Here is a 13,534-nt window from a genome sequence, read left to right as displayed (position 1 = left end):
GGCAGGGGCATTTTTGGGCTGTAAAAACAAAAAACAAAACTAGTGCTTTCTGAGAAGAGTTTTTCAGCTGTAAAAATGCTCAAACGTCCAAAAATTCAGATAAACATTCAAACGCGTCTCAATGGCTTTTTTTAACGTTTTTGATCCCATTGATTTAAAACAAAAAAAAAAAAACGCTACTGCAAAAACGCTGAAAAAACACTGCAAACCTACTGCCATTTTTATAATAGAGTCCAGTGTGCATGAGGCCAAAGGCTGTTTTTACTTGCGCAGGCCCAGCTCTGCTAGCAGCAGGTACCTGCTATCGCTGCAATTTCTGTATGTCAAAGGTAATGAACAACCGGTAGTATCCTTTCTCTTAGGACTGTGCGTTGACAGAGCACTTTCAAGCATACCCTCTGCTTTACTCTTTGGTTTAGATGCCCTGGAATAAATTAGGATGCAACTCTCCAAATGGCTCTGATTTTTGTATATATATTTTTATATTTTTTTATTTTATACTTCCTGCTGATGCTAAACTCCTGAAAATGCCTATATTGCGCATGGACACATAGGCTAACATGCAGGGAAGTTAACAGGTAGCGAAAAGTATAAGTGCAAAACAACTCAAACGCCTGTAGGAGCAGCTTCTTTAAGCTGCAGTGTGCATGAGACCTAAAACTGTGATCATTGTACATCTTATGCATGTGGGGTGGTTTATACTGTAATGCTTTTTAAAGGACAGGTTTTAGCCTTGTTAATTTTTTCCAAAAATCCCTAGCTTTGCTTTCCCTTGTGAAATCCTTTTATTCAAGGTGTTTCTTGGATCAGACCACCCTTAACAGAACCATGTGCTTTTTTGCGTCTTGGAATTGCTTCTCTCTGCTCTGCAGAAACCACCCTTTGAACCCATCAGGGAACTCCCCTTGGATGAATTCTCCGGGTAAAGTAGCCTCCATAGTGTCTATTACGTTAGTCAGACCTGTCTCTGAGTTAGTGGCTCTCTCATATAAGGAGCCATTCCTCATTCTTTACAAGGATAAAGTAGTCTTGTGCCCTTTTTTCTTCCCAGGGTTGCGTCGGCCTTCTACCTCAACAAAGATCCTTCCTTTATTCTGCCCTGCTTCTAAGCACCTAAACAAAATTGCTCCTTATTGTCTGTACAAGATTAGAACCATCAGAGTGTACCTTAAAGCTGTAAGATGTACCTTCTATCAGGGAGATGGACTACCTATTTTTCATTCCTGAAGAACCTTGTAAGGGACATCCTGCTTCAAGATTCACCATTGCTAGTTGGTTAAGACAACTCTTTTCAAGAGCTTATATTCTAAAGTAGGAAGTACCTCCAGCACTATTATGTGCTCACTCCGCCAAGTCAGTAGGATGCCACTTTTGACCACAAGGTTCTTTCAGCAGCACTCTGAGTTTGGTCTGCTGACCCTTGATATTGTTGGGCCTGTTGGCACAGTTCTGTTTGGTTTGTTTTTGCTACTCTTTCTCATTGATTGCTTGGGGACATCCCAGGGTCTAGGACTATCAAGCCTGTGTCCTGTACTGTTCAATAAATATAAAAATACATTTTTACTTACCCATAGCTTGCTAAAAAAATTGAAAATGTAGAGTGGGTAAGGTTATAGGAGGATACCCGTGGGCATGTCCTCAATAGCTTTGCCAGTGTCCAATCCCTTGACGGTACTAGCCTATAACTCAGGGGTGTATGAATATAAAGCCTTTGTCCTGTATTGCACTTCAAGATATGGAATTTTCACATAAGTCTAATGCCCCGTACACACGAGCAGATTTTTCTGCCAGAAGAAACTTGGATGGTTTTTCCAACAGAATTCTGCTCCAGCTTGGTTTGCATACACACGGTCACACAAAAGTTCTCTGAACTTTCGACTGTCAAGAACGTGCGTGGTGACGTACAACACTACGATGAGCAGAGAAAATGAAGCTCAATGCTTCCGAGCATGCGTAGGAATTTTGCGCATCAGAATTTGTACAGACGACCGAAAATTGAGAACATGCACTCAATCTTTTGCTGGCCCAAATTCTGGCAACAAAAGTCCAATGGAGCATACACACAATCACATTTTCCGAGCAAAAGCTCCCATCAGACTTTTACTGGTTGAATTTCCGATCGTGTGTACGGGGCATACATTTTTTCAATAATGGTCATGAAATTAAATTAATATTAATTGTCAGAACAGAAACAGACCGTGAAAAGGTTAGCGCCCCTCTCCTTTCCCTCTCCTAACAGTGGTCAGTGTAGTGACCCCTTACATTGGTGGTTAGTGTAGAAGGACCTTCCTTACATTGGTTTTTAATGCAGTGCCCCCTTACATTGGCAGGCAGTGGAAAGATGCCCACTTACATTAGTGGTAAATCTAGAAGTTACCCCCTACACTGGATGTCAATGGACAATTGTTAATTTACATTGATACAAGTTCAGTGTAGGTAGGAGATGGATCACCACAGCTCAGGCAACCCATGGAAACCTTTTTGGAGGTAGACTTGGGTTCTGTGGATTCCTGGTTGAGAAAGCTGCTTTAGTATATGAGCTCTTTTGAGACTATGCATTGTAATACTGTGCATTAAGGCGTGTTGTGTTAGAGTAACCTAAAGTGCTTCTAAAGGCTAGACATCTTTTACCTTAATGCATTCCTTGCATTAAAGAGGAGCTGCACCTAAAAAAAAAAAATATTAAAAGCCAGCAGCTACTAATATTGCAGCTGCTGACTTTTAATAAAATCACACTTACCTGTCCAAGGTTCCAGCGATGTCGGCGGCAGATGACGAGCGATCGCTCATCTCGCTGCTGCCACCGCCGCCATCCTCTGTCAGGGAATCGGGAAGTGAAGCATGACGGCTTCACTGCCCGGTTCCCTACTGCGCATGCGCGAGTCACGATGCGCGTCTCTTATGGTCCCCCGCGGTGTCTCTGGGAACTGTGTGTTTCCCAGAACACAACGGGGGGGGGGCGGAGCTTTTGCGGCGGTCTGGCCGGAAGTGGGTGCAGTTACCTGGATTATCCAGGTAACTGCACCCCCCTCCCCCCTGAAAGGTGCCGATTGTGGCACCGGAGGGGGGGAGGGATCAGATTAGCGGAACTTCCCCTTTAGGGTGAAGAACCGCTTTAAGGTAAAAAAAAAGTCCCAGTATTTGTATTACCCCCTCCCCCCCTATATACTTGCTTGAGTCCTATCCTGATCCAGTGCTGTGCCCCTCTGCAACGGTTTTCTCTTCTCTCTCTGCCCACAGAGGCAGCACCATTGGCTCCTGCTGCTGTCAATCAAATCCTGTGAGGAGGGAACAGAGGCAGGACTGAGCTGCTCTGTGTCTGTGGATAGGTGCAAACAGCCTGGCTTGGGATTAAGCCCGCATGTGCGCACATATAGGAAGAGGCTTCCTGTGGTGGTACACGAAGAAGAGGAGGAGCCTGGAGGTTTGGGCTGTTCTAGGCAATTCACATGCATAGCACGTGTGTTGTGTTTCTCTGTAGTTTGTTTGTTTCCTGCTACTGGCTTCATTGGGGATGCCATTTAAAAAAAATAATGGCACCACAATGGAGTTCTCCTGCATCTGTGGTAATGCACAATAAAATGTGCATTTTAGTGCATCTTGTCAAAGTTTGGGCCATAAAGGTAAAAAGTTTGATAATAGCATTGCTTGGTTTAACACATGTATGCAAATAATTTCTTCATGGTCTGTGTATTGGGGGTGGCAGAGGTGTATCCTCTGTCTTCACAGGTTGTGTTAAGATGTCTTTCTCATCTCAGAATGTTGAGTGATACAATAAGATAACAGCACCAAAGCAATTTCAGAAAAGCTATGATCACTTCTCTGGTGGGAAAGGAGAAACTGATCATTTTAGACTTCCTTCAGTCATTTTTTCACCTTTCCATCTATTAAATCTTATGCCCTTGTCTTAACTTTGGATAGTAAAACATTTTTTGTGCCATTAAATGCCTTATACAGCCCACTTCCTGTTTCTTGTCTGGTCATTAACCTAGGCTTATGACATCATGCACAGCTCTCTCTCCCTCTTGTGAGTTTGCCAGGAAGGGAGAGGGGATGAGTCATAAGAGGGCATATGAGAGCTGCAGAGCTGGAGGTGTCTGTGTAAATTCAGGAAGTGAACAGGCAGCAGCTGCAGCCAGACTTGGTGGAGGGAGATTTCTGCAGTATATTTGACAAGTACAGAATCGCAGTATAGATAAAATAATATGCAAAGTGGTTGGAGGGAAGCTTCAGAATGGCAAACATGTTTTTATTACAAATTATGTGAGCAGACTGCAGTTCCTCTTTACATAATACCCACAAATGATGCTGAGCCTTCATGATTGAAAGTATTAAAATCCAGATAATAAAATGGCTGGGCCAAGTACAGTCAGGCTAGGGAGGAAAGAACTAGGTAATGCTGGATTCTGCAGCCAGGAACTGAGGCAGTCTGCATCTGACTTGCTGCAGCTTCTGATACACACGAGAATAAGAATCTAACAGTGTGCAGTGGATTCAGGGCAAGAAATATAGGAGAGGAGCCTATGCAACTGTGCAAAACTTTTCAAAAGAAAGTAACTTCAATATAAGAGAGGAGCCTGTGCAACTGTGCAAGACTGAAAGGACGGCTGGAGTTAAACATCAGAGCCTAGCGTGAATCCATTTTTTATTTTTTTGGATGGCAAGAGTTAAAATTTCTGTTAGAAATAAAAATCTATTACCCCATTAGAGAGACTTTGGGGTTTATTTACTAAAGGCAAATAGACTGTGCACTCTGCAAGTGAAGTTGCGCCAGAACTTAGTAAATGAGGTAAATTTACACTTTGCAAAGAAAACCCAATCACATGCAAGGAAAATAAAAAACAGCGTTTGTTTTCTTGCACGTGATTGGATGATGGAAGTCAGCAGAGTGTCTGCTCATTTACTAAGCTCTGGAGCAAGTTCTCTTGCAGAGTACAACTGCACTTTGCAGAGTGCACAGCCCTTTTGCCTTTAGTAAATCAACCCCTTTACCTCACGTCCTGTAACTATTACACCCATATAGGAATGGTGGTAGGGGGTGGCGATAGACACTCATGCATGAAGGCACTAACACAAACATTGTCAGAAAATCTAACCACTCCCCTCGCCACTTATTTTAATTTTTTTTCTGTATAATTGTTTTCTGCCTCTTCCTGTCGTGACAGGATGTGGGGGGACATCTCTCCAATAAGAACACTGAGAACAAAACCTAACCCTCTGTCCATCCATTTCCCACTCCCGGCATAATAAAACGAAAAGCAGGGTATTTCTATTGATTTTAAAGTGTTACTAAACCCACAACAATAAAATCGTTCTGTATATGCAGTACAGCATGCTTGTTATATTCGCTGTGGAACTTAAGGGGCTAGTCCTCTGCGTTGTGTAAAAAGGCTGTTTGATGCTGTATGTACAGATAATCCTCTTCTTGCATTGTCTCCAAAAAATGTCTTGATAAGACAGAGTTCCTGGAGTCAGGCTGCACATGCTCGGTTTGGTGTATATTGCTGGAGTTTTATTTTTTTCTTTTTTTTCTTTTTTTTTCTTGGGAGAGTGCATGTGATCAGTACAGAGCCAATTAGTGCTGTCCAGACAGAGGGTCAGGGGTCCTGCATCCTGATAGGGCAGCCAGTGCAGTATGAAAATTCCCTCCTACAAGCTTTAAACAGGCACTGATAGAAGTCACAGGACTGCTATATACTACTGATGCAAAAACTTAGTTCACAGTTTATATTTACTAAAATAATTGCATTTTCATGTTCTGTGTACTTTGACTGACCAGATAGAGTGAGCGCAGGGTCCTGGGTTTAGTAACACTTTAAGCTTGATAATAAAGTTTAGAAACCTTTTCACAGTTCTTTGGCATTTGCTTACACATATACCTATACTGTACTGTTATGGTTGTAACAACACATTTCCAGAATAACATCTTCACTTTATGGGGTTGACTGGGGGTTACCCCTCAACAAGTAAAATTCTAACCTGCAGTGGAAAAATGTAATTTGGATTCTGATTGGTTGCTTTGGGTGATTCACTTTGACTTGCACTGTTTGTTCACCTCGGCCGTCCCTATTGTGTCGTCTCTTTAATTCAGCATCCTTTAAATGAGTTAATGCTCAGCGGTTGATGGTTGCCATAGTAACTGCAGCATCCTGTAAATTTTCTGTTGGATTAACAAGGGCTGACAATATGCTTTCTCAGCTGAGAAGACTTTGAGCAACACAATCATTTTACTTCCTAAGCTAAAATCCCTGTATTAGAAGCAACTGTCATTTCTGAAAACTGGAAGCCTATGAAATAGAAATTAAGAGCCATATGTTGGACTTATAACCTTGCAGATGACTTTAACTTAAAGCAAAACCTATTCATTAAATCTTTCTAACGCATGCACATCTTTTCATGTTTTGTCTTTTTAAAAAACGCTGCAAGTACTAGAATATCAAAGAAAATTGCTGTGCTAATCTCCAATGTAAACACAAGTGTCAAAATGGTAATGACATATATATAGCTGCTGCCACTAGAACAAAGTCCAAGGTAAATAATAAAAACATAAGTGTAGGGCTAGTAAACAATAGATCACTGGAACAGTGAACTGTAGTCTATAGATGTGAACTACTATGAAAAAAAAATGAATCGTGGTAAAACAATAATAATAATAATAAACAATGACTGTAACATATAAAGTCCAAATCCTATAGGACAAAAACCCAAAAAGTTCATAAATGGAAATCCCAGTTTGATGTCCTCTGTGACTGATAGTGAAAATGATGAAAATGTGGTGATGATTGTATAACACGGTAAGCATCAGTCAATCAGGTGTACATTACTGTATGGGTACTTCTTACCGGACTCTGTGGGCACATCTGTCATACGACAGTGGGCCAGTCGGGCATCAAATGATGACGGAAGGTCAGAGGCTCATCAGGGCTCCCGACTGGAAGTAGAATGGAAATGATGAAGAAATACCTCCACAGATTGGCGTTGTGTCAATTGGCCGAGCTGGCTCAGACTATGGTAACCAAACATCCAGGACTTAGGCGGATCATCCACACAGAAGTGAGCCAGACCTCTAGGAGAAGGTCAATGATGTGATATTGACACAATGGAAACGGTGCCACGTGTAAATCAAAAATGAAAAAGAAAAGAGAAAAAAAGGGGCTCCATATAATGCAGGCCCCCTGTTGAAGACCCATTGGTCAAAACGCGTAGGGATTGCTCCACATGCTTCCCATATTGCTTTTAAATCTTTAGTGATCACTTTTTTTACTTACATCTGTCATTCAATGTTTGTATGCATTTTTTTTTTTTTTCAGATTTAATACTTTTTATTTTTTTGACCTGCACCATATGGAGCCCCTTTTTCTTTTCTATTTTGTTTTTGATTTACATTTGGCACCGTTTCCATTGTGTCACTATCAGCACATTGACCTCCTAGAGGTCTGGCTCACTTCTGTGTGCATGATCCGCCTAAGTCCTGGATGTTAGGTTACCATACTCTGATCCGGCTTGGCCAATTGACACAACGCCCATCTGTGGAGGTATTTCTTCATCATTTCCGTCCTACTTCCAGTCGGGAGCCCTGAGGAGCGCCTGACCTTCCGTCACCATTATATGCCCGATTGGCCCACTGTCGTATGACAGATGTGCCCACCGAGGCCGGTAACAAGTACCCATCCAGTATTTCACATTTGATGAATGTACACCTGATTGCCTGATACTTACCGTGTTATACAATCATCACCACATTTTCTTCATTTTCACTATCGGTCACAGAGGACATCAACTCGGTCATTTGAGTGGAATTTCCATTTATGAACTTTTTTGGTTTTTGTCCTATAGGATTTGGACTTTATATGTTACCGTCATTGTTTATTATTATTTTATCACTATTCATTTTTCGCTACTTTTAAGTGCACAAAAATACCTGTTCATTTGCCAGAAATTAAGTGAGCTACCAACTTCCTGTGATGAATTGACAATGCTGCACCTTCTACACTGCAATCCCAATCGGGGTTGTCAGCGCTGCCCAATTTTCCAGACAGGACTACAGCCCCATCTTGTCACCTCCTTAACCTGGAGAGAGGAGTTCTGGAGTCCAAATGTACTTGTGATTTCAATGCAGTAGAGGCAGCCTTGTCAGCTCACTACAGGGAGTTAGGAGCTGACCGAAATTCTGGAAGAATCACTTGGTAATTGTCTGTACTTCTAGTATTTTTAAAGAGACAAAACATTAAAAAATGTACATACACTGCAGAGATGCACTCAAAGTATTTTATTTTATTTTTTTCCAAATTTGCTCAGACATGCACTTCATATCACAACTAAAGTCCTCAAGAGACATGTCAATCTAAAGTTTGGTCTTGGTTGAGTTTGCTTTAAAGTCAGTGTTGACGTGTTCACTTCTTTTAGGTGTAACTGTTCTTCTTCTTTTCTCTGCAGGTCACAAAATTTGTGCATCTTTCAAAAATGGGAGATCCATCCAAGTTCATGAACTGTTGATCATCTTGCACTGCCAAAAAAACCCTCTAATTGAAAAGGCGACCATTGCTCCCCCTCTAATTTCAGAAGTTTACTGTTCCTGTCACATCTCAGAACCATGTATGGAAGTTCTCGCTCTGTTGGAAAGCTGGAGTCAAGCAGCCAAAGCCCTGGACGCTCCCCGCGGCTCCCCCGTTCGCCACGTCTGGGCCATCGCCGTACTAACAGTACTGGTGGCAGCTCTGGTGGAGTCCCTGGTGGAGGCAGCAGTAAAACCTTGTCCATGGAAAATATCCAGTCTCTGAATGCAGCATATGCCACTGCTACTCCTATGTATCTTAGTGACCATGAAAACTTGGGAACAGAAACCCCAAAGAGCACCATGACCCTGGGCCGGTCTGGGGGGAGGCTGCCATACGGGGTGAGGATGACAGCCATGGGAAGCAGCCCAAACATTGCCACCAGCGGAGTATCCAGTGATGCCATTGCTTTTGGGGATCACCAGATTCCACCGGTCAGCATGGCATCAACTGTTCCCCATTCTCTGCGCCAGGCCAGGGACAACACCATTATGGACCTTCAGACCCAACTAAAAGAGGTCCTAAGGGAAAACGATCTTCTCCGTAAGGATGTGGAGGTGAAAGAGAGCAAGCTGAGCTCATCCATGAACAGCATTAAGACTTTTTGGAGTCCAGAGTTAAAAAAAGAGCGGGCGTTACGCAAAGATGAGGTGTCCAAGATCTCTGTGTGGAAGGAACAGTATCGGGTGGTCCAGGAGGAGAATCAGGTTGGTTCCCCAGTTTTCCAGCTCCCTGTAGTGTAGGAATCACAATATATTATGAGGGAAGGTTGGTGTTGGTTACTAAGAGTCCTTGTTTGTCAGTGTTCCACTGGGAGATAACTGCAGTGTTAATGACATCCACTCAAAATAGGATACAGCTTTCTTGAAAAGTGTTTAAAGTGTGTGAGCATGCCCTCTTTTCACTTTAAGTGTTTCTTAACATAATTCTTGTTGAGCTGCACTTCTCTGCACAACAACACATATGTATACAGTCGACCCCTGAAATTTGCGAGGGTTACGTTCCTTAAGCACCCATGACTTGTGATAATCTGCCAATTTTTTGATGTGGGGGAAAAAAAAGCCTACAAATGGTTAACACGGGGGCAGCTTCAAAGTCTCCCTACACCCGTCCGACTCTGAAGACTCCCTGTACAGCGCAGCTTGCAAAACGACTTCTGTATAAAAGTCATGCAAGTCGCTCTGAAGTCGCCCCCAAGTAGTACAGGAACCTCTTTCTAAGTCGGAGTGACTTGAGTTGCTCCTGTTAGAATGGTTACATTGTACTGCATGGAGTGCGAATTGTCAGGCTGACGAATCGCCTGACAGGTCACCCCTGTGTGAACCGGCACTTATGCGGAAATGCTACGCTGGGAAAAAATCCACAAACGACTGAGGTTGCGAACTCTGAACCATGACTTTGCTGGGGTTGACTGTAGTTTGAACAGGGCACATAGAAAACAGTTGTTTTCTATCATTTTGTTTTCTATATACCCCCTTTCACATGTGCAGTTGTGTGCAGAAAAACGCAGCTTGGTGGACACAGCGTGAACAAGAAAGAATAATTATCTTCTTTAGGCTGGGTTCACATTGTTCCCGCATCGCATGCCTCCCGGCGGCAGTTCACTCTGCCCTATGCGAACTGCTGGGAGTGTCAGTGAAACGTTAATGACACCCCCAGATCAGTTCGCATATCGCAGTGCGATCTGCAAACTCGGACAGGAATTTGCACTGCGGTGCAAATCACATCCGTTCTCATAAACCGCTGCAGTGTGAACCCAGCCTTACACTGTGAGATTTACTAAAACTGGAGCACACAGAATCTGGTGCAGCTGTGTATAGTAACCAATCAGTTTCCAGGTTTTATTGTGAAAGCTTAATTTAAGAAGCTGAAGTTAGAAGCTGGTTGGTTACTACGTACAGCTGTACCACATTCTGAGTGCTCCAGTTTTAGTAAATTCTCCACATGGTGTCCTTACTATTTATTCTTTTTCTATTCTATTGTCTTTTACTCTCTTTTGCAAGCTCTTTTATTTTTTTCCTTCTTTTGTCTACTCTTCTTTGTTGGCCCTCTCTCAATTACTCCATACAATCATTTTGTACCTCCTTTCTCTCTCCACTTTTGTGCTTTTATTTTTGCCTTCTAGGGCCCTTTCACACTGATGCACTTTTGCTGTGCCTTTCCAGAGCGATAAAAGTACATCCAAAATGATTCCCCTTTAAATCCTATATAACATTATGCATCACTACACTGCGCTGAAAAGTCCTGCGTGCTGCATCTGTGGTGTGTGTGTGTGTGTTTTTTTTTTTTTTGTTTTTTTCAAAAGTATACCAAAAATGCACCTTCTATATTAGGCTTGGCTCACAAGTGCTTTGAACCGCATCCGATTTGCATAACATGAACCAGACCGGCTTGCAATGGAGCCAGTTAACACATGTCCAAGGCAGCCCCTGGTCCATTTTTAAAGAGTCCTGTGCAATTTTAGGTCTGATTCAGGTGCAAATTCAAGTAAAAATTCACATAGTCAATTGAAACGCACCAAAAATGCACTTTCATGCATCTCAGCCAATGAGGAGAGAGAGACCCGAGGCAGCTGAGGCTCCTGTGCACATTGCTGGATCGAGAGGGAGCTCAGGTGAGTATTGGGAGTATTTGTGCATAGAATGCATGAAGGTAAAAAACCTTCAACCTTTACAACCACTTTAAGGACCCACCAGCATCCTTAACATCCACAGGATAGCTACACGTGCAATACCCCCCCATTCTTCCATGGTGGTCACTCCCAGCACTTCTCTGCTCAGTCTCTTCATGTGGTAGAGTCAGTTTGAACGTTCCTCCTCTCCTCCTTTCACATTTGCAGAACTGCCCGAGGTGAGAGAGTTCATGGCTGTCCTGCCCAGCCTTGCTCTGCCTGGCCACATTCTGCACCGCCGGTGGGACCACCTCTTGCACATGAGGAGACTGAGCTGAGAATTGCCTCCATGGAGGTACGGGGGGCTTTGTATGTGTAGCTATCCATTGGTTATTAACCTCCCTGTAGGTATTCCCGAGTGTGGCTCGGGGTGGGTTTTCAGTACCAAAGGCGGTAACCCTGAGCCACACTCGGGATTGCATCGCAGGATCTATGTACAGTTACTTAACTTGTCCCCAGGATCCTGCGATGTCTCCCCGTTGTGTGTGCGAGCTGTCCTCTGCTCGATCTATCACAGCGCTGGGCTCCGTTCCCTGCGAGCGTTGCGATGCATGAGGACAGAGCACGGCGCCAAATTCAAAAAGTGAATAGCACACAATACATACAGTACACTGTAATCTTACAGATTACATTACTGTATCAAAAAAAATCACATCCCTTTTGTCAATAGTGGTTTGTCCAGTGCCGTGCATGCAGTTTTATATTATAAATACTGTTCTTTCTGCCTGGAAACTGGAGATTGTCTATAGCAACCAAAACTGTCCCTTTTACATCAAAAGCGGTTTTAGACCAGCTAGAAAACGGTGATAATATATTAGAATGACTTGCAGAATTGAGCGATGATGACGGATCTCCCCACAAATCATTAAACACTGAAAGTTATGACAGTGACAATTCTGCAGCTGAGCAAATTTCTGTGTTTTTTTTTTTTTTAATTACATTACATTTAATTACATTACATTATTTTTTGATTACATTATTGAATCATTTTTATTATTATTATATTATTAGTTGTTATTTATTATAATTTATGATTTCGTGTTTCAAACTTTATCATTCCTGGGCTTTATACTAGACTCTTGTTTGGACAGATATGTTATTCCTAAGAATTACAGGCCTACATTATAAAACGCCAAATTTCTATGCAAAAGAATTTACCGCTTTGAGCATCAAAAATCTGAAATAATCATACTGCCAGGGAGGTTAAGAACACCATTGGGTGCAGCAAAGATTCATTTTCACACAAAGCATTTAAAAGCGCAATATGAAGTTTTAAAAATGCATATTGTGTTTTTTAAAGTGCACAATGTGAAAATGCCTTAATTTGGTTTCTTCTTTCTAAATCGTACTTTCATATTTTTTTTTTCTTGTGCCCATGCTCTATGTGCTTTCTTGTTCTCTTTCCATTCTCATTCTCTTGTGCGGTCTTTCTTTCTCTCCTCTTGCTCTCTCTCTTGCTCTCTCCCTCGCTCTCTCCCTCGCTCTCTCCCTCGCTCTCTCCCTCGCTCTCCCTCGCTCTCTCCCTCTCCTCTAGCTCTTTCTGCGTCTGTTGCTCTCTCTCTCTCTCTCTCTCTCTCTCTCTCTCTCTCTCTCTCTCTCTCTCTCTCTCTCTCTCTCTCTCTCGCTGTTTCTCCCCCTCCCTCTCGCTCGCTCTTTCTCGCTGTTTCTCCCCCTTCCTCTCTCTCTCTCTCTCTCTCTCTCTCTCTCTCTCTCTCTCTCTCTCGCTGTTTCTCCCCCTCCCTCTCGCTCGCTCTTTCTCGCTGTTTCTCCCCCTTCCTCTCGCGCGCGCTCTCTCTCTCTCTCTCTCCCTCTCTCCCTCTCTCCCTCTCTCCCTCTCTCCCTCTCTCCCTCTCTCCCTCCCTCTCGCTCCCTTTTTCTCTCTCCCTCCCTCCCTCCCTCATGCTTTCTCCCTTTCTCCTTCCCTCCCACTCCCTCTTTCTCGCTCCTGCTCGCTCTTGCTTTCTCCCCCTCGCTCGCTCTTTCTCCCCCTCGCTCGCCCTTTCTCCCCCTCGCTCGCCCTTTCTCCCCCTCGCTCGCCCTTTCTCTCCCTCCCCCCCCCCTCGCTCTTTCTCGCTCTCTTGTACTCTATCTCGTTATCTTGCTGTCTCTCCTCTCCTCCCCTACATTTATTCTTCTGTAATGCCACCACTCCCACTTCAGAGGTTGAATATTCTCTTCCCCAGTTTTAATATTTTTTTCTTGGAAGCATTTCTGGATTCTTTTGGACTGATCAATGTTTTGGCTGCTCTACGAAATGGTCTCATGGCCTATGTGTAATCTCTTGGTAACCTGACACATTCTGCAAGCT

The 13,534-nt window shown here is 43.2% G+C and overlaps 1 protein-coding gene across 17 annotated transcripts in view; it reads left to right on the top strand.

The window, feature by feature from the left end:
• ERC1 (ELKS/RAB6-interacting/CAST family member 1) overlaps window positions 1-13,534 on the top strand; it is a 430,374-nt gene that overhangs the window by 67,203 nt on the left and 349,637 nt on the right. For all 17 annotated transcript variants that reach the window (XM_077468912.1, XM_077468911.1, XM_077468908.1 and 14 more), the window contains exon 2: window positions 8,437-9,262. In XM_077468912.1, coding sequence (XP_077325038.1) covers window positions 8,594-9,262 — 669 coding nt within the window. In that variant the 5' untranslated portion in view covers window positions 8,437-8,593. The remainder of the gene's footprint in view (window positions 1-8,436; window positions 9,263-13,534) is intronic.

This window comes from Lithobates pipiens, unplaced genomic scaffold, assembly GCF_037356315.1.
Source record: "Lithobates pipiens isolate NorthernLeopardFrog02 unplaced genomic scaffold, aLitPip1_a1.2 Scaffold_8, whole genome shotgun sequence".
Taxonomy (NCBI): Eukaryota; Metazoa; Chordata; class Amphibia; order Anura; family Ranidae; genus Lithobates; species Lithobates pipiens.
This window is presented reverse-complemented; position numbering and strand designations above follow the sequence as displayed.